This window comes from Polyodon spathula, chromosome 10, assembly GCF_017654505.1.
Source record: "Polyodon spathula isolate WHYD16114869_AA chromosome 10, ASM1765450v1, whole genome shotgun sequence".
In the NCBI taxonomy this organism is placed as follows: Eukaryota; Metazoa; Chordata; class Actinopteri; order Acipenseriformes; family Polyodontidae; genus Polyodon; species Polyodon spathula.
The window spans coordinates 47,331,439-47,352,983 of record NC_054543.1 but is presented as its reverse complement, the minus strand read 5'-3'; the positions used below and the strand labels follow the sequence as shown (position 1 = coordinate 47,352,983).

At 43.5% G+C, this 21,545-nt stretch overlaps 1 protein-coding gene across 12 annotated transcripts in view; it reads right to left on the bottom strand.

Annotated features, from left to right (window-relative positions):
• LOC121322459 (unconventional myosin-Ib) overlaps positions 1-21,545 on the bottom strand; it is a 64,999-nt gene that overhangs the window by 4,833 nt on the left and 38,621 nt on the right. For 4 of the 12 annotated variants that reach the window (XM_041262485.1, XM_041262484.1, XM_041262482.1 and 1 more), the window contains 19 exons: positions 21,031-21,129; positions 20,578-20,681; positions 18,137-18,284; positions 16,605-16,723; positions 16,018-16,104; positions 15,845-15,910; positions 12,611-12,616; positions 11,478-11,582; positions 9,946-10,008; positions 9,505-9,705; positions 8,924-9,150; positions 7,501-7,701; positions 5,436-5,529; positions 4,780-4,929; positions 4,092-4,160; positions 3,784-3,870; positions 3,106-3,192; positions 1,967-2,053; positions 596-682 (listed from right to left, as the gene is read on the bottom strand). In XM_041262485.1, the coding sequence (XP_041118419.1) occupies positions 596-682; positions 1,967-2,053; positions 3,106-3,192; positions 3,784-3,870; positions 4,092-4,160; positions 4,780-4,929; positions 5,436-5,529; positions 7,501-7,701; positions 8,924-9,150; positions 9,505-9,705; positions 9,946-10,008; positions 11,478-11,582; positions 12,611-12,616; positions 15,845-15,910; positions 16,018-16,104; positions 16,605-16,723; positions 18,137-18,284; positions 20,578-20,681; positions 21,031-21,129 (2,087 nt within the window). The remainder of the gene's footprint in view (positions 1-595; positions 683-1,966; positions 2,054-3,105; positions 3,193-3,783; positions 3,871-4,091; positions 4,161-4,779; positions 4,930-5,435; positions 5,530-7,500; positions 7,702-8,923; positions 9,151-9,504; positions 9,706-9,945; positions 10,009-11,477; positions 11,583-12,610; positions 12,617-15,844; positions 15,911-16,017; positions 16,105-16,604; positions 16,724-18,136; positions 18,285-20,577; positions 20,682-21,030; positions 21,130-21,545) is intronic. The other 8 variants (XM_041262488.1, XM_041262487.1, XM_041262483.1 and 5 more) reach the window with 8 other exon arrangements.

The following is a 21,545-nucleotide window of genomic DNA, read 5'->3' as shown; positions in this document are numbered from 1 at the left end:
CACGAGGACACAACCCAAGCCTGCCACACAGTGCTGGCACATAGACAGTGTTTCACAGTGACCGTTTCTCCATCTCCCATGGCTAGATGTGGAATTACAGGGTTAGTAGGGGAGACAGACTTCCAGCAGAGTGTAATGGGTCCCAGATACAGCAGGTCTCTCAGACAGGCAGGGAGTCAGACAGGCCAATGATAAAGCAACTACATTATAGAGATTCAGTGTTGTGCATGAAATACATATTGCACTGCAGATCATGTCTGATTATGGACATGATGATTCTTTATGCTACAATGTAACTTTTTTTCCCCTCCCAAAAAGCCATATTTCACAAAGTTGAACCCATTTTTTAAATATGATATTCATCACGGTTTCAGACTATTTTTTCAACATAAAAATCGGTATATTTAAAAACAGTCCAGAAATGTAAAACTTAAACAGTTTCAAGTGCATTTATCGTTTGATTCTTCCACAGCACAGAGTAAATCTCTTATTTGCAAGACTGCCTGCCTGCCTGCCCTCCTGGACCCTAGATCTGCCCCTACCCCGGCCCCAACAGCGTGTCTGAGGAGCGTGGGGGCGGGTTAGATAAAGGTACCTTCAGTCCAAGCCAATAAGCCCAAATGACATCGACTGCGTGTTTACACCTGGCTTCTTCCTTTAGGCGTTTCAGCTCCCTGCGGGCCTGGAAAGAAGGCAAAGAACCGGGGGAAGAGAGAGAGGGAGAGATTGAAAAACAGAATAGAGAAGCGCGAGGGGGCCAGTCTCCTTCAACAGCAAAGAAACTCCATGCGCTACAGAAAGCCCCCCCTGCAGACCCAGTTTAAATGGAGGCAGCACTGTACTCTTCCAAAAGAGCAAAATTAATCCTCAGAAACACAAGAGACCTCAAGCCACAGAGTACGAAGAACAAAACAGAAAAGTGAGGAGGAAACCAGACTGGGTGCCCTGGACACAAAATAATATTCCCTTTGTTACTGAAAACAACTTGTTAGGTAAAATAATAACAAATAACAAAAAAAATGGGTCAATAAAATGTAACATTATGCTCCAAAAAAAAAAAAAAAAAAAAAAAAAACAAACACACTCCTGGAACTAAACTGAGAGAATGGGTAAAATAATTGGCATTTATCATTATTAAACACTACAAGTCTAAATGTACACAATCTCTTCAATATCTAGTTTCTAGTAAATGTGCTCACAGGGAATCTCTTACCAAACTGGACTACAACTCCCAGAAGTATGTGCTATTTCTAGGAGGCCTACAGATATGTTTTATGAATTGGATTTCTTTCAGGTATTTTTACATCAGCTGTTAGGATCATGGATTTTTGCAAAATTAAATATGAAGATTAAACATGAGATTAAGATCTTGGTGCCCAGGAAACGCAGCGTGTGTGTTGCATGCCACCCGTCTAGTTGTTTTAGGGAAGAAACCTTGTGACATTAATCCCAGTTCAGAATTGGCTCAACTTTAATTCTATAATCCTATAGACGACTCTGCTCATGATTTTTTTAGTCAGACTAGCTAGATAAAACAAGCAGCACATTGTATTTGCCTATGGAGGTGAGCCGTTTCTTCAGTGAATATGTTTTTCTGTGCCTTGTATTCGGTTTCAGAAGTCATTGTCTGGTGATGATGCATTCTATGTATTATTGCAGCTGTTTCTCTCTCCCCCGTAGAACCCCAGCTTGCATGCTGGACTGCCAGCAGAGGCTAGTATCCTTTTCTATGATTGCAACTGAATTGTCTGTTTTACTGATAAAGCAAAAATATTTGTCATGTTTGACACACCGCCTGTAATGTAATGACTTTTTCATGCTTGTAAATTGCGTTTTTAAATAACGTTTAAATAACGTTTCTGTGGATAAATTGCGTTTCTGTGGATGATCAACGTGAGTGAGTGAGTGGTTTAGTGGGGGTGTATGGGGATGCAGGATGGATGGAGGACGGCAGGTTCCCAAATACCTTTGTCCCCTGCCAGGAAGCCCAAATAACAGTGACTGCGCGTCTATTCCTGGCTTCCTCCTTCAGACACCTCAGTTCCCTCCGTGCCTGCGGGAGGGGCGTGGTTACAGAGCAGTGGGCGGGGTTAGAGCGTGAGGGGGCGGAGACAGAGAGAGAGAGAGAGAGAGAGAGAAGCAGTCAGAAAACACTGGCAAGAGCAGAGACAGAGAGATCGAGAGATAGAGAAAGAGGCCTCAATGACCTTCGACCATTATCTCAAGTCCTAGTCAACAACAGCAAACAAATCTTTGGTGTATGAATGTAACCAAGCACAGAGCTGTGCTCCACCTGGTGGCTTGTGAACTCGGGTACCCTGGAGGGGTACTTTGTGTTAATACATTTGAATGTGGTGGTGGCGTTATATGCCGTATACATTATTTAATGTTTTATTTATATTCTTGATGTATTTCAAATACTATACTCGTAATGTATTCCAGGCACTCCAGTTTGGTATCTCTGCTCTGGTCAGGAACCCTGGTGCCCCTCTGCAGTGTGTGGCTGGGCCACAGTGTAAAGAAACGTTAAGAAATAAAGGCTCTTCAGCTGAAAAGGGGCTCCGTTCATCCCAGTACTCCTGCACGTCTGCTCATGGATCCTACACCATCCCGTCAACTTGGAGAGTTTTGTTCCTGCACCTACACGTTATCTTATAAGCAAAAGCAGGATAAGGTGGTGAAAGGCCTCCTCAGATAACTGGAAGAATGAAAAGCAAAAGCAAAAAGCAGCAGCAGCTACTGACTCTCAAATATAAATACCAGTGCTTCAGAAATGCAGCTGCAATCAAAGGCTACACTCCGCTTCATCTCAGGGTACTATAGAGCATAAAATCATTCAACTGATCAGGTTAGGATAATAAATTAAAATGCGTGTTAGTCTCTCTCTCTAAACCCTCCTCCTCAATTAAAAAAAAGGAAACCTAGAAAAAAAAAAAAGATTATAATTAAGGAAAAAAATGGGATTGAGGTGAGGGTTAAGGTAGTTTGAAGGGTTAGAAGATGCAGGAGTGAGTATGGGATGGGAGAGGGTTACTGTGTGCTGGGGTGGATTGTTGGAGTGGATGGGGATGCAGGATGGATGGAGGACGGCAGGTTCCCAAATACCTTCGTTCCCTGCCAGGAAGCCCAAATAACAGTGACTGCGCGTCTATTCCTGGCTTCCTCCTTCAGACACCTCAGTTCCCTCCGTGCCTGCGGGAGGGGCGTGGTTACAGAGCAGTGGGTGGGGTTAGAGCGTGAGGGGGCGGAGATGGAGAGAGAGAGAAGCAGTAAGAACACTCAGCTCACAGCCACACATGTAAGCAAGAGAGAGACACAGAGAGAGAGAGAGAGAGAGAGAGAGAAAGGTGGGCTACTATTATGAGTATTTTAGTACTGCCACCTTTAAACTGGAATGGACCTCTGAGTATTTAGCTCTTATAAAAAAGGAGCCCAATTTCCACTATTAAAAGAACAGTATTTGATAACAGGGCCGTGTGCTGCGAAATACATGTTATCAACACTTTGCACACTGTTAGTTGCTTTTCGTCTACATAAACATATTACAGCACCCTTTTCACAAAGCTTTAACTCGGAGCAATTCAAAGAATGTTTCATACTCATTGGACTGTTGCATGATAGCTGGGTTCATTAAGAGTCTAGAAAAGAAGCATGCATACCCGCCAAAACAGGGTTAAAAATAATAAATTACTGTGAACTAGGAACCCGTCCTGAAAATGTTTGTTTTTTCCCCTCTGGTTAAAATCAGCAGGAAGGTTCCTATGAGAAATAAAGCCCTCTTACCTGAGTTCCGTGCCAGTATGCTCCGATAGTCGTCACAGCCTCCTTGCACCGCTTCTGGTACTTCAGTTCCCGCAGGATCTTGCGAGCCTGGAGGGAAGGAAATGAAAAGCGCCAAGGTTAGGCTCGCCAGGGTGACAGAATAATGAGATGGAAGTATATAGATTTGCTTGTATCTAACATATCCCCACTGTGCCCAGAAGGTGTCTCTATTGAGTCATGTAACGATATGGTGGGTTATGCAGTAGCTGCAAAGACAGGCAGAATGGTAATGCAGAGAGTAACCTTTGAGTAACCTGAAGGCCACTTACCTTCCAGCCTCGAATGAAAGACTGGACGATGACCGCAGAGCTCTTTGTTTTCTTGTACTTCTTTTGTTGCTGTGAAATTGGAAAAAAAAAGACTTTAAAAATACTTTTTCTAACAGACATATTTGTGCCACGTTGAGTATTTCATGGGACTTATTATGAGCACAAGTGCCATCTTTCAGGATCAATACGGTAGACACAGAAGCTACCAGATCTACTAGAAGGGTTACAAGCTGGGATTATTGCAGAGACGCAGCTGGATCACACCAGGAATACTTATTACTCTTATTTATTTAACCATTGAGATTAAAATATCTATTTCAAGGGAGACCTGGTCAAGAAGGTGGTGTTTAAGAACACACAAAAAAAACTCCAACAAATTTCAAAATGTTAGGAACTGAAAAACTTGAGTCTGAGATCTAAGATTAGAAGAATTATTAGAGGTAATTAGCAATTTAAGATAATCCGGGTTTTTGCCAAGAATTGCTTTATCAACAGTTATCTAGCAGTGTTTCAATCAGCGAAAAGATAAAGAAGTCAGAGCAGCCGATCTATATAAATCACAATGATGAAGAGAATAACCTAGGTTGGTTATAACCCTTAATGCAGAATGGGCAGCGGTGGCAGATGCTTTATGTGGTGTGATGCATTTACATCTACTGGGGTTGACCATGGACTTGAGCAGACTTACCGCATATCTGCGGTACCAGGCAGCGACAGTGACCTGGCTGCTCTTCATCAGCAGGAAGTGGGTGCGGGCCTTCCAGCCGCGGAAGATCTTCTGGATGAGTGTGGCGAGCCCGTGCAGGCGCCGCTTCCTCTGTTCCTCCAGGGAAAAGAGCTGCGGGGCGGCAGGGTCAGAGGGCATGTCATCCAGCACTGCTCGATCTGCAGTCATGTTTATTATTACTGAACTCATTTACACTTCCACTCAACTTCTAAATAAAAACACAAGAGCAATCCAGCCTCTGATAATGGGAGGCACTTGTAGGATGGACTTTCCTTATTACTTATCTATCCCTTTACCCACCCCACCCCTTTAACCGTGGCCCATCTCTTCCCTCCTGCCTCAACAAGCCCATGGTGAGCACTATAGTGATGTAGGTGTGTAATGAACTGTGTTGTTGACCCTCCAACTTTCTGGCTGTACTGCTTCTGAGCTGCCCCAGGGGAAGAGTAAGCCTTGAAGACAGGAAGTCAGTGTGTGAGCTGCAATCTTCATGAAGGACAGAGAATACCATTGACATGTTTGCAACATTCTTGGCTGCACTGCATTGTAACCATGCAAATCCCGGTGCTTGAACTTTAACAAAGTACAGACAGACATACAAACACGTGACTCCATACCGTTCTGGGATTTCTTATGAATATCTTTGACCTGCCGTAGGAGTACTCCTCTGCTGGGATCTGAAGGTCTTTGAGGAGCACCTCCACACCATCCCTGTAGAGCACAAGAGAGCTGCATGAAACAGACTGCTTCTCTTCCAGGGTCCTATGCTTCATACTGCTGAAGTGCACCATAATAACAACAGCATGCTAGATCATTTGAAGTGCTCTGCAGACACAAACAGCAAATACTGAAGGTTTTTTTTTTTTTTTTTTTTTTTTTTTTTTTTTTTTTTTTTACCACCCACAGAGATGTAAAGAGTCCCACTGCATAGCAGTTTGAACCATTCCTGGTTTTATAATGAGTTTAAGATCAGACACACCTGAGCGTGTAACCTATAAAACCTGGAATGGGTGAAACTTATTCTTATTTCCAAAAAAAAGGGGGTAAAAAATACAACATTTGCTCCTTTCATCCCTGAAACTGCACTTCAAAACAGGGACCATTAGTTTAAATGAAGCTCTATGCTATTCAGCTTAAGAATGTTTGCAGGATGTTGTACAATGATCACACTATAAAAAGATGTGGCTGGATGAAAACAAGAAGCAGCCTGCATGCTCTAGCAGAGAGGTGGACTGAGGGGGCAGCCCGCCCTCCCACATAAAGAACAGCTCTGCCCTGGAGGAGAATGGGTTAGCAGGAGCAGTTAGGATTCTCCAGTGGGTATGCAGCTCCCTGGAAGGAAGATTGCTATCTCTCAGCTGTGCAATCTAGCAAGTCTGTTTGCATAACTGTACAATGGTATCAGTAACCTTCCTTTGAGACAAGTTATTACCTGCCCTAGCGGTAGCAGAGCAGCTCAAAATGCTTTTTTTGTGATCAAATGTTTTATTAGGGAAAAGAACGATAAAAACAATGCGACAAATCACAATTCCAAGTTTTTCATTTTCACCCCACCCCCCTCCCAAATGCCCCCACGAAGGACCTCTCAAACCCAATTCAGCAAGATACATTTATCAGAGATTAAACGGTCTGCGGCCGATCTCAGAGGCTGCCAGTGAAGGGCAATCATCTTTTTAGCTGCTGTGAGACCGGCCAACCAAATCTTTTTTTGCTACAATGGTAGGTCAAGGGATGAATCATTATTCAACAGTAACACCTTAGCAGAACAAGGAATAATCTTTTCAAGGATGGTGGACAAAGCTGAAGAAACCCAATCCCAGGACACTTCCAGTCCACATGTAAAAAGGAGCCCATGGCACCCCGGAATGTGCAAAGGCATTTATCTCTACAAATGTCTGCAAGAGTATGTATTCCATTATCTCTCCACTGAGGAAATGAAAAGGGACGACTGCCTGACAATTATGAAAAACAGACGAACGAGAATACCATTTGATTTGAAGTTTTGGATGTTTTTCCACTAAGCCCCAAATTGTAATTAAATGGAGAGATAAGGCCAAAACAGAGCTTACATTGCTTGAGAGGAACACTAGAACAAACCAGGTCCTCAAGTATATGTGGAGATACTAGGTTTTCCTCTAACGGTCTCCAGACAGTAAAATCGGGTGCAGCACAAACGACCAAAAACAGTATTTAAAGTTTGGTAAGAACAGTCCCCCAGTGGATTTCTCATGCTGCAGGGTAGAGCATTTGACATGTGGCCATCTTCCCCTCTATATAAATTTAGAGATCAAGCAATTTATCCCAATATCCAATAGGAGGAGAAAGTGGAAGCATAGAGCTAAAAAATGAATGCGTGGAAGTACATTCATTCTTATTGTAAGATGTGGTCTTCTTGCATTTTCAATAAGAGTAGACTTACTCTTTGTATAGAAATGCATAGTAACTTATCTGCTGTTTATTTGCTAACAGCATGATAGAAGAATACCTGATTTTGCCCCTACTCTGTGTGAAAGTACAGCATAAAAGCCCAATTAAGCCCATGTCAAATAAAAGTAACCCCAAAATATGCTGTACAAAGTAGTAGAATTGTGATACTGTGGTTATGAATGAAGCCCATGCAGGCACTCCCCCATTCGCAGCTCCCTGGAGTGGCTGTACAGGCAGGCTTCACTGGCCCCTCACCTGGCTTGCCCCCTCCAATGTGGCCAGGTCTGTTTGCACAGCATCTTGTAGCGCTCCAGGCAGGCCTCGTAGGGCTGGCGGAAAGCATAGCCCGCCCTCCTCACCCTCACGTTCTCCATCAGGCCCAGGTAACGCACCTGGTGGCACACCAGCGAATCTGTGAAGATGTGGGACGCCTTCTGGTCGTTGGGCTTGATGCACCTGGAATGGACGTACAGTTATCACACGGGATCCTAGTTTTCCACAATAAAAAAAATAAAATTCTCAGATAAAAAAAAAGAAATCTGTGTTATTCGGAGTGTAAAATAAAAAGGCTAAAATTAGCTTTTCCTGCCACATTATAAGACACACAAACAGCACCATTGGGTAACAGTTAACACAGAAGTATTTATTGTTGTTCTTGTTGCCTCTCTATGTTGTATTTTAGTTTATAACTTTAATTATTCTTGAACTTGTTTAGTTAACTTCTTGAACTGTAAGTCACTTAGGATGAATGTGCGTGCTAAACAAAACACAAAATAAAAAATGGTTACACTTTCAAATTCTAACCAAGTTTAACAGTGCCATTCATCAATAAAACAAAACTTCAAATATTACAAATAGTTATTAAAAAAAATAATAAAAAAAAAAAAAAAAAAAATCATTCAGGTTAGTTCAACTCCAAGTTAGTCTGTCATCCAGACGGCTGTTGGTGTGCAGCATTCCAGCTACAATTGGTTTGACTTTGCAATGGCACCACCTCCCTAATGTGTTTGCTGAAAAAAATCTTGAACTCCTCTTTACGAAGTGGATCAACCGGTAATGTCGGCTTTTACACACATTTTGACAAAATCTGAAAGTTTCCCGCTGTTCTTTGGCAGTTGTAAGATGCTGAAATGATCCAAACACAGTGGTCTCTTTCAGTGTTTTCAATGGCCCTGCTGTATCAGCCTCATCTTGTTTACGTTTCCTTTCATTCAATTTATATTTAGCGCTTCCCATGTGTTCTACAATGGTCTACATGCGAGTTTCATCTACAGCCTTGCTGCATGAAACCCACGTTTTGACATGTTACTCTGTAGCAAACAGATTCCTAGGATCCATGGTTATCACACAGGGGTGACTCGATAAGGCAGCCAGACTGACAGACAGAGTGCTGGGAATTGAAGTGTTATCTTGAGATGAGCGTACATCAGGAGATGCAGCTCATGCACAGACAGACACAAAGAGCCCAGGGCAAACCTGCAAGGATAACATTTTTAAAAACTGGTTATCTGCTAGCTGTCAATTCTGCAAAAAGGACACCTCACCACAAGTAATGGACTGCTATCCAGGAAGCATATTCAAAAGTAAAATTGATTTGTTGGCCATCTAGCTCAGAAAAAAAACCCAAAAGAACGCATGAAGTGGAATGATTAGATTCCAGCACATTGACTTTGCCCACCTGATGTAGTTTGGGTTTTTGGTCTGCAGGTTCTTCATGAGCGTTGCCACCGAGGCCTTGAACTGGGAGCCGGCGGTGGGGGGTCTCTTGAGGTTGATCTTGGCGGGGTTTCCGTCGGGGAAGAGGCTCTTAATGAGGCTGTGATTGGCTTTCCACATGGCCTGGGAGAGGTCCCGGTACAGGAGGTCGTTATTCTTATCCACGAAGCCGTCCACGTGGTACAGCACCTGCGGACCAGGGGAACACACAGCTCTCTGCTTTACAATCTCACTTTCCTTGGACTATTTTAATTATCAAAACACTTAGACCTAAATACTGCTGCTCTAACATTAAATGAATCCAGCTTGGGTCTCCCTACTTGTTAATATTACTACATACAAATAAAAAGAAATCACGGTGTGGACTTGCTGTGTATACAGTTCCTTTTCTCCTTTGTTTCTCAATTCCAGCTGGAAAGTTGTTTTTATGCAGAATGCACGGCGGATTTGAGAATCGATTCCTCTAGCAGGTTGCTTGAAGCATGCCAGCGAGGTAGTGGAAAGCCCCTGTGTGGGTGCTTCAGCAGGACTACTGTCCTGTACCTTGCCGGCGTAGTGCTGGATGCGGAAGCAGTTGTGGGGCAGGCTGTGGTCGTTGAGGAACTTGGAGCTCTTGCTCATGCGGCTCTCAAAGTGCTGGTGGTCCGCGCAGATCTGATTGAGCTTCTCCAGGAAGGTGGAGTCCGTGACGGTCCCGGGGCGCAGACACTCCTCGTCCAGCATGGCCATGATGCCGTTGGTGTTCTGGGGAGAGACGGAGGAGCGAGGTGAGGAAAGGGCATCACATCTCCAAGACACCAAGAAATACAAGAGTTCAGCCAAACCACGCTTTTTTCAGCTCATGCAAATATTCATATTTAAAAAAAGGAAAATAGATATATTGCTGGATTAGACTATTGCTCAGGTACCTGATATTGTTCAAGCAGCTCGTGTTCATGTCTTAGTAAATTGTTTTAATAACAAACACCAACAACAATAACTTACATTTTCAATCAGGTCACAGATGACAGAATTGTTGAAATACTCAATGTGCGTCCATTCAATACCCTGCAACACAGAACACAGTTTGAAACTCAAGCCCTAATGTGCACCACTCCGATCTTGAACACAGAGTTGGAAATAAGACTATGGCTTATTGCAGTATAATGCAGGGATGAGACCAGCAGTGCACAGCAGTTCATCCATTCCTGGTTTCACTTTTGAGTTTAATAAGACACACCTGGGCTTGTTACCTATACACTATGGCTACTCAAGCACATACTAACAATATACAGCGTACAGTATATGTGATTCACAAAGCATGGGCCTGCACTGCAGACACAGAGGCAAGCTTGCTTCCTCCTCATTCCTTCTCTCAGATTCATCTCAATTTCCCATGCACTCCGCTGGCAGCTCGCCAAGATCAGAACGGCACTGTGCACTCACACAGATATAAAAATCGAAAACAAAATCATTCCCCTTCATAGCATGCAGGAGGTGAATTCGTGTTAACCCTTCCAAGCCCAGGGCAGGGCCTGCATGAAGGATCAGGGGCATCAGCTGACCTTCAGTACTAGGAGGTACTGGCATTAGTACTGTAACAGGGAGGAGCCTGGGCATGAACCAGCGACCCCGCGCACCGCAAACAAGCCTCTTAACCACAATGCAAGAGAGCCGGGCTCGTCAGCATTTAACTTCTCACCGACAGGAGCCAGGAAAAAATCCCTAACAGCAGTGTATCACACAACACTGCCTAGGACAGGATGTACCCTTATGCCCGTAACATTGAGAAAGAATCAATTAGTTTGAGCTCATAGTGCAACCTGGAATGAGTGAGACTGCTATACAATAGGAGTCTTATTTCTTTCCCTATATACGAGGTATAAGAGGGGATGTTGAGAAGACACTGGAAACAGAGACCAACCAAATCTGGGGGATAGGTTTGTATTCCAGGGGTGTGAGTTACGAGAAAGAGAAGGGCTTTGAGTATTTTGTCTGGAAAATGAATGCTTTACATTGTTAAGTTTGAAACTAATTGCTTAGCAAGCCATTGTGATAACTGTGTGGGCTAAGCTTGCAGAGAGGGCACTCTGTTAATGGCACAATCCAATCAAGCTGGATGCACAGTACTTACCCCGAGCACAGGGGAGTAGATGACCTTGGATTACAGTATTAAACACTTCACATCATTTGCTATTTTATAGAATAAAAAGTTACATAACGCTGTTCTATATAATCCACTGCATTATCTTTATTTTCATCAGACTACACTGATGAAAGATTGCTGCTCTTGGTCACTACATTGGACTGTATTTAAGGACTGGGTTATCTTTTTATTTTCATCAGGCTGTTCTTGGTCATTATGTTGGATTCTATTTAAGGTGGTAATACAGAAAGCAAGCAGGAGTGTCTTGCTTTACAACCCTTTGGCAATATGGCCCTGCACTAGCAGGGGGGAGGTCAAGGTGTTATTTCATTGCTGCTTAAGGGGATGTGTAGGGAACACTCCAGAAGGAAGAGGCACAGATGGAAGTTACCTCTCGGATGTATTCCTCCTGTTCCTCCTTCAGCGTAAGTTCTATGAAGATCTGCTGGAGTTTTTCGTTGCAGTAGTTAATGATGAACTGCTCGAAACTGTTTTCCTGTAGAAGAATATTCATTGTTAGTGGCTCTTGTCCAGGACTGGTCCTACACTCAGAGCAAAGGTTTTCCCATGTCTATAAACCCTATCCCCCCATAGAGAGCCTCTTTTAGCTAGCTAATGGACCTCTGCCTGGTCTTCAGATACATACAGGATGAAAAAGTAATTATAAAGAATGGTCATTTTAGATTCAATTCACCCCCACCCCAAAGAATTAAAAACCAAACCATTGAACAGTGATACAGTAAATGCAGCCCCTTCATTCTTCTGTACCAGAGTCTGTATTCAACACCAGGAATTACACTACAGCCGCCCCTGCCCTTCTGCTTGAATTAACACGAAGCATGTTAGTCTGATGTACTAGTGTATTACAATTAAAACTCTATTACTGCAGGCGGATCTTGGGAGATGCAATGGTACCACCAATAGGAGTTGAGGGCCGTGAGGGGCTTGATGACTGCCTCCAGACAAAGCAACTCTATTAACCCCCATGACAGGGCTACAAAGTCTGAAGCCTACAGTGCTGCACTTTAAACTGTACAGCAAAGCCTGGCTCTTAAACAGTGTGTGCCTGGTTCCTCGGGGGAATACTGTGACACACATGCAATGTATTTGTGTAGGATTTACTCCATTGAACATGTTTGTTTCTTATAAAAGGAGTGGGGGTGTGGGAAGCAACATTTGACACCTATGTGGGACTCACTGCACCTTCACACACAAACAGAAGCCACTGCAATGCCTGCTTTCTCACGGTTCAGCACGCGAGGAAAGCGCAAAGCTGCTCTTCAAGGGGAAGTATCCAGGCAACTGTGCAAAGCAGGCTTCCCCTCACTCTGCACCTCTCCACGCCAGGAGGGCTTCATTACTGGATGGAAACTCACAGGAGGGCACCAGCGAGGGACCAGCCAGGCTTGCAGCTAGAATACTGCCCCTTTGACTAGGTTTCTTACACAGATAAATGAGGTCAAAGAATTAGGACTAGAATTGCAGCATGCAGCCAAACGTTGTCACTGCAAACTTCATACTTACGCCACTCTGTTGTCACAGAAAACAAAATTAGGAGAGAAAAAAAAAAAAAAAAAAAAGTCAGACCATCACAGTGAAATACTGAATCACTCAGACTAACATTATCTTACCATGTTTTTGCTTCTTTGAAGTCTTGTGTTGAAGGCGAATTACAAAGCCTTTAAGCAATTATTTAATTACCGCCCCCCCCCCCCCCAATATATAATGTATGAGAGGCACCAGTGCTATCCCTATACCTCACAGCCTTTATCATGGTTGTTTGATCTGAGCAACCCATAATTAGTCTTTTGGAGAAATCCTAATGAATGCACACTGCTAAATGCAAAGGCACATGTATACACGCAGCTGCACTCATATTCACACTCTTACTACATGTGATGCAAGCTCTCTACACCCACTACGCCACAAACAAAAACGGAGCAGCCACTGTTGGTTCACTGTATATTTCGCTCATATCTACCTTCCTCCCCATGCCCTACATAGCTGGATGCAGGTATCTTTATGTGGGAGAAAGGTTATCTTTCACTGTAAGAGTAGGGCGCCCTGTGAATATTTTCTTTTTGAAACTGTAGGACCTGGTGATTTGCTGCACGCAGTTCATAGGAAAGCAATTTCAAGCATTTTGTAACTCTTTACTGGCACAGGCCCATAGATCAGGAAGACAGACACCCAATCCATGTGCCTGCATGTAAACCGGTTAATTGGCACACAGGGCTTGTTTTTGTGTTGCGATCGTGAAAGATCCCAGACTGACTGCCCAGGAGACTAAACACACAGAGCGAGGCAGGAAGGGAACCATCAAGTGTTTCAACCCGTTTAAAAAAAGATCTTTGAAGAGGGTGCAGCTCACCTCAGAAGGGGTGAGAGAGCAGTTATTTTAACTTGTCCTTTCTGATGCAGTGCAGATTGTTGTTGAGGACTTGCAACTACTACTGTACAGTGTGGAATCAACTAGTAATGAAAAGGATTTGGAGATCATGAACCATCCCATATAAAACACAACCCCAACATACAACCTCTTCTATAACAGTATTCCACATGGGACAGAGGAGTGTGGTGCGGTCCAGTGGTTAAGGAAACAGGGCTTATAACCAGGAGGTCCCCAGTTCAAATCCCAGCTCAGCCACAGACTCGCTGTGTGACCCTGAGCAAGTCGCTTAACACCTTGTGCTCCATCTTTCAGGTGAGACGTTGTTGTAAGTGACTCTGCAGCTGATGCATAGTTCACACACCCTAGCCTCGTATCTTGTAAATCGCTTTGTGATGGTGGTCCACTATGAAAGGCACTACATAAAAATAAAGATTATTATTATTATTATTATTATTATTATTATGTATAAGAACATTTGATCTGCCAGTTGTCAGCTCCAACAGCTAGGCCACTCTGCACCATTAATACGCAAGAAGCAAAACTAAATTGACTTAAATCATCATTACATTGTAATCTATTACAATCCCTTAACTTTTAAATAAATGCACAGCCCTTTATCCTGTGAAATGCCAGACTGAAAAAGTCTTGAGCTGGTACGAGGGTGGGCTGCCGACTGCAGTACAATGTGAGAATTATTAAGGCTTCCAGGTCACACTCCTACCCGTCAGTCTGCTGCTGACTGGCATTCTCAAGCCTGTGTTTTGTGTTCACAATACAAGCACTCACAAGACTATACAGGGCTAACCCTGGAGTGGAAACTGCTGAGCGTTGAAGATCAGCAGTGCAGAAACAAATGCTCTGAAATGAAGTAACTTCCACAGAATCAGCAAGACGCCTTTTCTGCGAACACAATGAAATTCAGAAAATGGTACTGGCTTGTTATCGGTTTCCTGGAAAGGGCTTGATTGGAATAAGAGAACTGGATTTTTATTTTATTTTACAGCACAGAGGAATCCCCTGGATTGCATCAGTGGTTATCAGAGGACTGGCCCTGCAGGTGCATTCCATGCTGTTCCCAGCCACACCAATCCTAGCATTGAGGGACTTTCTGTCCTGCCAGAGGACTTATGTGCTGCTCACTTTTATCATGCAAAGGAAATCAAGAAACATTCCTATGGAAATTTCAAAAGTTACATGAAAAACAGAAGATTAAAAAAGGTTCCTGGAAAGCACTGCCAAGGAGGGATATCTACAGTGATACAATCCACACAAAAGGATTTTAAACAGCAAAACAGAATGAGATATTAAAATCAGTTTCCCCAGCTTGTTTGCAGTGAGGTGTGTCTCTGCACATTCATTAAAGAGCGACGCCATCGACCGGACGACTAAATGTCCAGTTGGACACTTCTTTGTAAGAAACTGTGTCCATTCAAGAAACTAAAACACTGCGCCAGGGCTAATTTCAGACTCAAAGCTTTGGATCAGGAGGGGATAGAAGTGTTGAGGAGGAGCACAGGAGAGGGCTGCCTGCCATCTCTGTTCCCATACTACAGATAAAATAATCTCCTTTAGGAGATTAAACAGGCTGGCTGCACCCTCACCCCACTCAAACATACACCTCACTTAATCACCACAAACAGCTCCAGTCTAAACAACTCTCCAGCCAAGAAAGTTGCACGCCACCACCAACCCATTTCAACTACAATGGTTTTCTTAATAAATAGAATTATTGCCATTATTTGAAAATCTGCCAAAAAATGCAAGTGGGAACCGATTTCTGTCTTTTTTCTCTACACATCAACTCCCTAAGATTTCCATCATAGTATGATTAAGAAATTTGATAAATTGTCATTCTCTGGTTTCAAAGATCACTTTTGGGAATTGCTTAGAATGCCTCTGATTAAGTCTGAACCACACATGTTTTCATTGTGTTGTTTGTACATTGCAAGTGTCTTTTTTCAGTTTGCACTGTGGAGTAGTAAAAGACAAAAATCTAAAACGAATGACCTTTATGTTTACAGAGCTCACATGACCAAGTTGACACTTCAGACAGAGCCTAGTGTTTAGAGTACAAACACTGTCCTGCCCTGCACCGTGCCTGGGCCTCTCAACAGCGCACTACACACTTTATCAACAGGATTGAACAGCATTGTGGGGTTGTCAGCACGGTTATGAAACACACTGCTGCAGGGAAGAGCATTGTGGGGTTGTCAGCACGGTTATGAAACACTGTGAAGGGATCTAACATGAACACAATTCCCTGAAGGCGTGTTCGGCATAATCTTAACCCAAGGCCCAGAGTATTTGTTCACATTGTCACCAGTAACTCTGTAATAAATGTAATATTTTCATTAGAATTCTCTTACCTCGAAAATTTCAAATCCATAAATGTCCAGAACCCCCATGACCTTCTTTCTCTTTTTCGTCTGTGCCTGTCGGAAGGTGATCATTTGCATGTTAGTATTTCTACAGTGTTCCTGCATTGCGGAATTGGCTTCCACGTTTGTGGAATGAGAACATCATGGAGCAGAGCTGGTACCTTAATGCTTTCGTTGATTCGGTTTACGAGCCAGGTGAAGAGACGGCTGTACAGGTTTTTAGCCAAGGCATCTCGGGCATAATATGCCTGTAAAAAAATACAAATAACTAGAATGAACCAACGGCACCACCACATCTGCTCTTTAACACACAAACCTTGTTTGAGACGAGGTTCAGACTGCTGTATATCTGAGGATCAAACCTGCATTGTCTGGGACAAAGCCAGAGTTTAGGCAAGTTTCTGTAGTTGCTCTTTAACTGAACTGATCCCTGAAATAATGGGCTGTAACTCCTTTGGGAAGAGTGCTGCAGATCCCTCAGATGAAACAATAAAAGATGACAGTTCTAAACTTCATCTCTAATGCGCATTGGAAACACAAACACGCAGGGCAAGGCTGAGGGGTCCAGGTTACATGCAGACAGAAAGATGTTCATTATCCTCCCTCCCCAGAGTTCTTTTTATGGATGTTGTTATGGATGGGTTGCAAACTAACCATGGTGTATGATTTGAAAATGTGAATCCAAGCATGCAATAAAACTAACGTAGTGAGGTGGGGTTTGGCATGGCTGGGGGTGTCTCCTCGTTACCTGGGCCACGTTGAGAGTAGTGGAAACCTTCTCCTGTTTGGCCTCCACAGTGCGGAAACTGAACGCTCTCTCCAGGACAGACTGATCAATCCCCAGCAGCTCACAGATCTCCTTCAGCTCTGCAAGAAATCACAACCGTACATCTTACCGAGGAGCAGGTCTCCTTCAGCTCTAAGAAATCACAACTGTACATCTTACTGAGGAGCAGATCTGCTTCCTGCTATAGAACATGGTGTTACAGTTGACACACTTTAGTTTTTCCACCCTCCAGTTCAGTGTGCAATACAGACATAAATACATGCGAGTCCTAGTGGAAGAGGGTTAGTAACTCGCCCTAGTCCTGGACTTCAGAACACCCCTTGAAAAGGTATACAAGTATTACTGAAATGTGCTCTGCACTTATCACAGGAGTGAAAACTTCTCTGCATGTTTACTGTTAGGGGTTGTTCTTGCAGCTATAGGGGAGCAACAGATTATTTAACAGAGGCCTGATTGCACAAACTAGGTAGTTTTGAAACCCAGGGCAGGGTGCTGTGAGAGGTGTTATTTATTTCTCTCTCTCTCTTCCATATCTTGCATGACATGCCTGCATGCTTTTATAGCAGGGGAAGAAAAAACTAAAGAAAAAACAAAAGCAATGTTGAAGCAGCTGGAGCAGCGCTGGCCTCCTCCACTATACATAAAAAATAAAACATCCTGAAACACCAAACAGTGTTGAAGCTGACACCCTGGGATCCTTGATGCTTGATGAGATTCTGGGATCAATAAGCTATTACCAACCAAATGAGCAAGATGGGCCGAATGGCCTCCTCTCGTTTGTAAACTCTATGCTTTTATGTTCTTAAAGTCTGGTTCTAAATACGGTTTTATCCCATAAAGCACCCCCAAAAGCAACATCAAGGACACCAGTGGTATTCCCAAGCTTTTGCTCGCTCCCATCCCCTGAGCAGTTCTCCGGATTCCTTAAGATCAAAAAACTCGAAATATCAGAAAAAAAAAAAAAAACATTGAACTTTCAGGACAGAGTAAAAAAAATAGATCAAGCATCTACAACATGCTCCCTGACTTTCTGATTGATGCAGTGTTCTAAAACACCCAGAAGATGGCAGCAGTGCTTAGAACGGTAATCAGCACCTTTATATGCGAGCATAAATCACTCTCATTGGACTGCTACAACAGGTAGAAAAAAAAAAAAAAAAAAAAAAAAGGATAGGTTATTATCAAGGATAATCGCATGCCCCAATATGGTAGTACCAACTTGCAGGCATCATTTTTGGCACAACTTTGGAACAGAGAAGCGAGTATAGATAAGCAATGCATAATCAAAGGGCATCATCTGAATTGTAAAAGGGCATTTCCAGCAAAGGATTGAGTCAGCATTTCTCATAATTGAGCTGCCTTAAAAAAAGGAAAAGTGTCAGGATAAGGAACAATAACTGATGGTGTTAATTCTCCAGGGGAGGCCCCTTGAGAGTCTTGCTTTCTGGTTTTCCCTGTAGTTTATTTTCCTCGTGGTTCATTTTGCCAGGTACCGTTTTTATCCTTGACGCGGCTCTCATCCACCTCGTTGACTCGCGACTCCGGTTTGAACTCGATGTTCCCCAGTTTGAGCACGGCTCCCACCAACTCCAGCACAGACTGCGTCTCGTCGTCCATGAAGCCAACGATCTGCATGGCGTTCTGCGTGGGGGACGACGACGACAGAGAAGCGGGGTTAACCAAGAGAACCACACACACACACACACACACACACACACACACACACACACACACACACACACACACACACACACACACACACACACACACACACACACACACACACACACACACACACACACACACACACACACACACACACACACACACACACACACACACACACACACACACACACACACACACACACACACACACACACACACAGAGCTCAGCTGCTGTCCCATAGCTGCTAACCTGCTAGGATACCTTTGCATGCCAGACATGCTCTGTAAACCAGACCTGTCAGACCCATCGTGAACAGCAGCTTCAGCTCCCATCCCTGTGCACACATTGATTAGCTGAGAGTAACTAAAGAAACCATGTTAAAACAGCATTTACAACAGTATATACAACCATCACTGCCAAGGTTACGCCAAGCAGCTCTCTTACTATCAGGTCTGAAAATCCTTTCAATGTGGTTTGGTTCAGGCTCTGATTCTTCCCCCATCTCATTCGCTTGTGCTTTAATATACTTGTTATTTAAATGGACTATCCTTTTTCTGTTATGAAGACTACTGTGCAAAGTTATATTTTTACCAAGTTTTATGGCTGTTTGGCATGTTTCTCAACATGGTCTTTCATAAAACACAACATTTCTGCAGCACTTCTAGCAGACCTAGATATTTTTGGAAGATTGCACATCTACGGCAACATGTCCGTCACATAAAACCAATCCATATCCTAAGTGAACAATAAGAAAGCAGGGCTTATTGCAGGAATGTATCAGCAGTGTCTAGCATGCTGAACTACAGAACAGGCAGCTGAGCTTTCAAAACAAGTGACTTGACTGCTGCCCTCATAACAGGTTCTGAATTATACCAATCAGTGTAATAATCTGCCACTTTGCTGCAGCTCCATCCCCGGACAATCCTGGATGCTAATACAGCTGCTTAACCTTCAAGCGCTGTGGAATATGCGCTCCACGTTCATTTCATAAAGTGCAGAGTAAAAGCTTTGTGTGGGAACAGAAGTGCGCAGCCTGAACATTTTGATAATGCCACTCGGACATTGATTTATTCAACCTCGACAACACCCGCTATACAAACTTCAAAAGCCAGGCTGACTTTGCAAGTGTGAAGTGGCTTTCTGCAGTGAAGAGGCAGCAACATCGTGACTTCCCCAGCACCACAGATTTTATAGAGATACACAAAACAGTAGATTTTCTATTCAAGTTAACTTTTCAAGCAGTGTGTCCTAGTTCAGACCTGGTGAAGTGTAAATTGGGACAGATTTACTGATTGTCTTTTAAGTAGCCAACTACATATATCTTATCAACTCATGAATACATGCATATAGTGAATATATGGGGTATTGGAATGATGTGTTTAGATAATTGTTCTGCACAAAGCCTTTTGTTATTTGTATCATCAAAGTGCTCCTTATAAAGTTGCCCTTTCTCTCGGACAGCCTAGATTTGCATCAGAGAGGAGACCCAACATATTACACGAATTCAAAATCTACAGCAGGGGTGGCCAGTCGTAGTCCCGGAGGGTCATTCCACTCCAGGTTTAACAGGTAACATAATGAACTACTTCAGGGTCTTGATGGAGGTTTAATTGGTTGAACAATTTAGAACAGGGTTGGAACAAGGACCAGGCGTGGAGTAGCCATCCAGGGACGCGATTGGCCACCCGTGATCTACAGGATTTATGGGTAAACATGAAGTAGCAATAACAGAATTCTGTAAATATAATAATTCTAACAGAGTTGTGAATTGGTTTAATAGCAAACATTATTTTTTATAAATTTAACAATTCTCTCATGTCGCCCACTCATTAACTCCACGAGTCCCTAAATGAACTGTCCTAGTTGCAAGTCTTAAAACATTAATAACTGTAACTTCCTTGATCGATCTTGCCCACTGTGTTAACCCTGCCTTTACCCCATCCCTAACGTGTATGTTATTCTAGCCTTACTGTTTTAAAGTTTCTATTGATAGGTCACAGAGAGCCTCCAGCTCCAGACAAACGCACAGCAGTGCATCTGTGTGGTAGCTAGTGTCGGCTTGACTGCCGAGCCCTGTGTTTTATTGCACTGTGAATTGCCTCTATTGTTTGTACTGCCCAGAGTGTTTTATAACCCTCAGGAGGGAGCAGCTGTGCAGCAGTTACTCGTGGGGAATGGTTTTCATAAACGCTGCCTCGGCCCCTCCTTCCTTCCTGAGCGGCTCAGGGCCACAGCCCCCAGGTGGAGCAGGAAATGAGATTCTCACCTTCACTGTTCGGAAGCAGGACGCGTCATCCACCCCGGTCACTGTGGCAGAGTCCAGGCTCAGGTAGTTGTACTTGCTGAAGTCCCGCTCCAGCTTCAGTTTCTCTGGGGGAGGGGAGCACACCAGCAAGGGTCAATGCAGAAGCACAGGCTAGCCTAACCCAGCAAACAGACAGCAGTGATGCCCAATTTCTTAAAGTGTCGCCATTAGGAATTCTATAACATGTCCTGTTCTATATGAGTTTTTGGTTATTTAAGAGCTGCTTTGGATAAGGAGCAGGACCGGAATGATCTTGACTCTCCAGAGGTGTGCATCATTGGGTTAATTGGAGTAATTCCTTGGTTTAATATATTCAGAATATGAAGAGCAACGGAGCTATTAAACAGCGACACTGTAGATGAACGGTGGTTTATTATTTATTTTGTTGTCTTTTAAAACCAGAGATGCACTCACTCAGCATGTCCTCTGATGCCCCAGACAGAAGCTGATAGAAGATGTGGAAGTTCCTCTCCCCTCTCGGCTGTTTGACGACACGGGACTTCTCTAGAAGATCTGGGAAACACATTGAAGTACTATAAACATTATCAGTTACTGCTGTAAAACACTCCGCGGGGAGGGAAGCACTTGGCTATGCTTTCATAATGCAACTGTGTCGATCCCTATTCTGCCAGTGCTTGACAAACGCTTCAGCAGAACTGACACAGCACACCAATTAAAAAAACACATCAATGCGGAATTGAATAAAGAAGAAGAAACTAAGGCTGCACAAATCCAGTCTTGAGCTCTGCAGTCCACTAGGTTTTGTAGGTATCATTTAATAATGAGCTGTTAAAGACCTGGTTCAGTTACTTCATTTAGGGTACAGGTGGAGCAGAGAACAGCATGTAGCCTCACCATGGCTCACCGCCTCCTGCCATTGTTCTCTTGAATTCTGAATGTCAGAACAAAACGCTGCACAATGGGGCTCA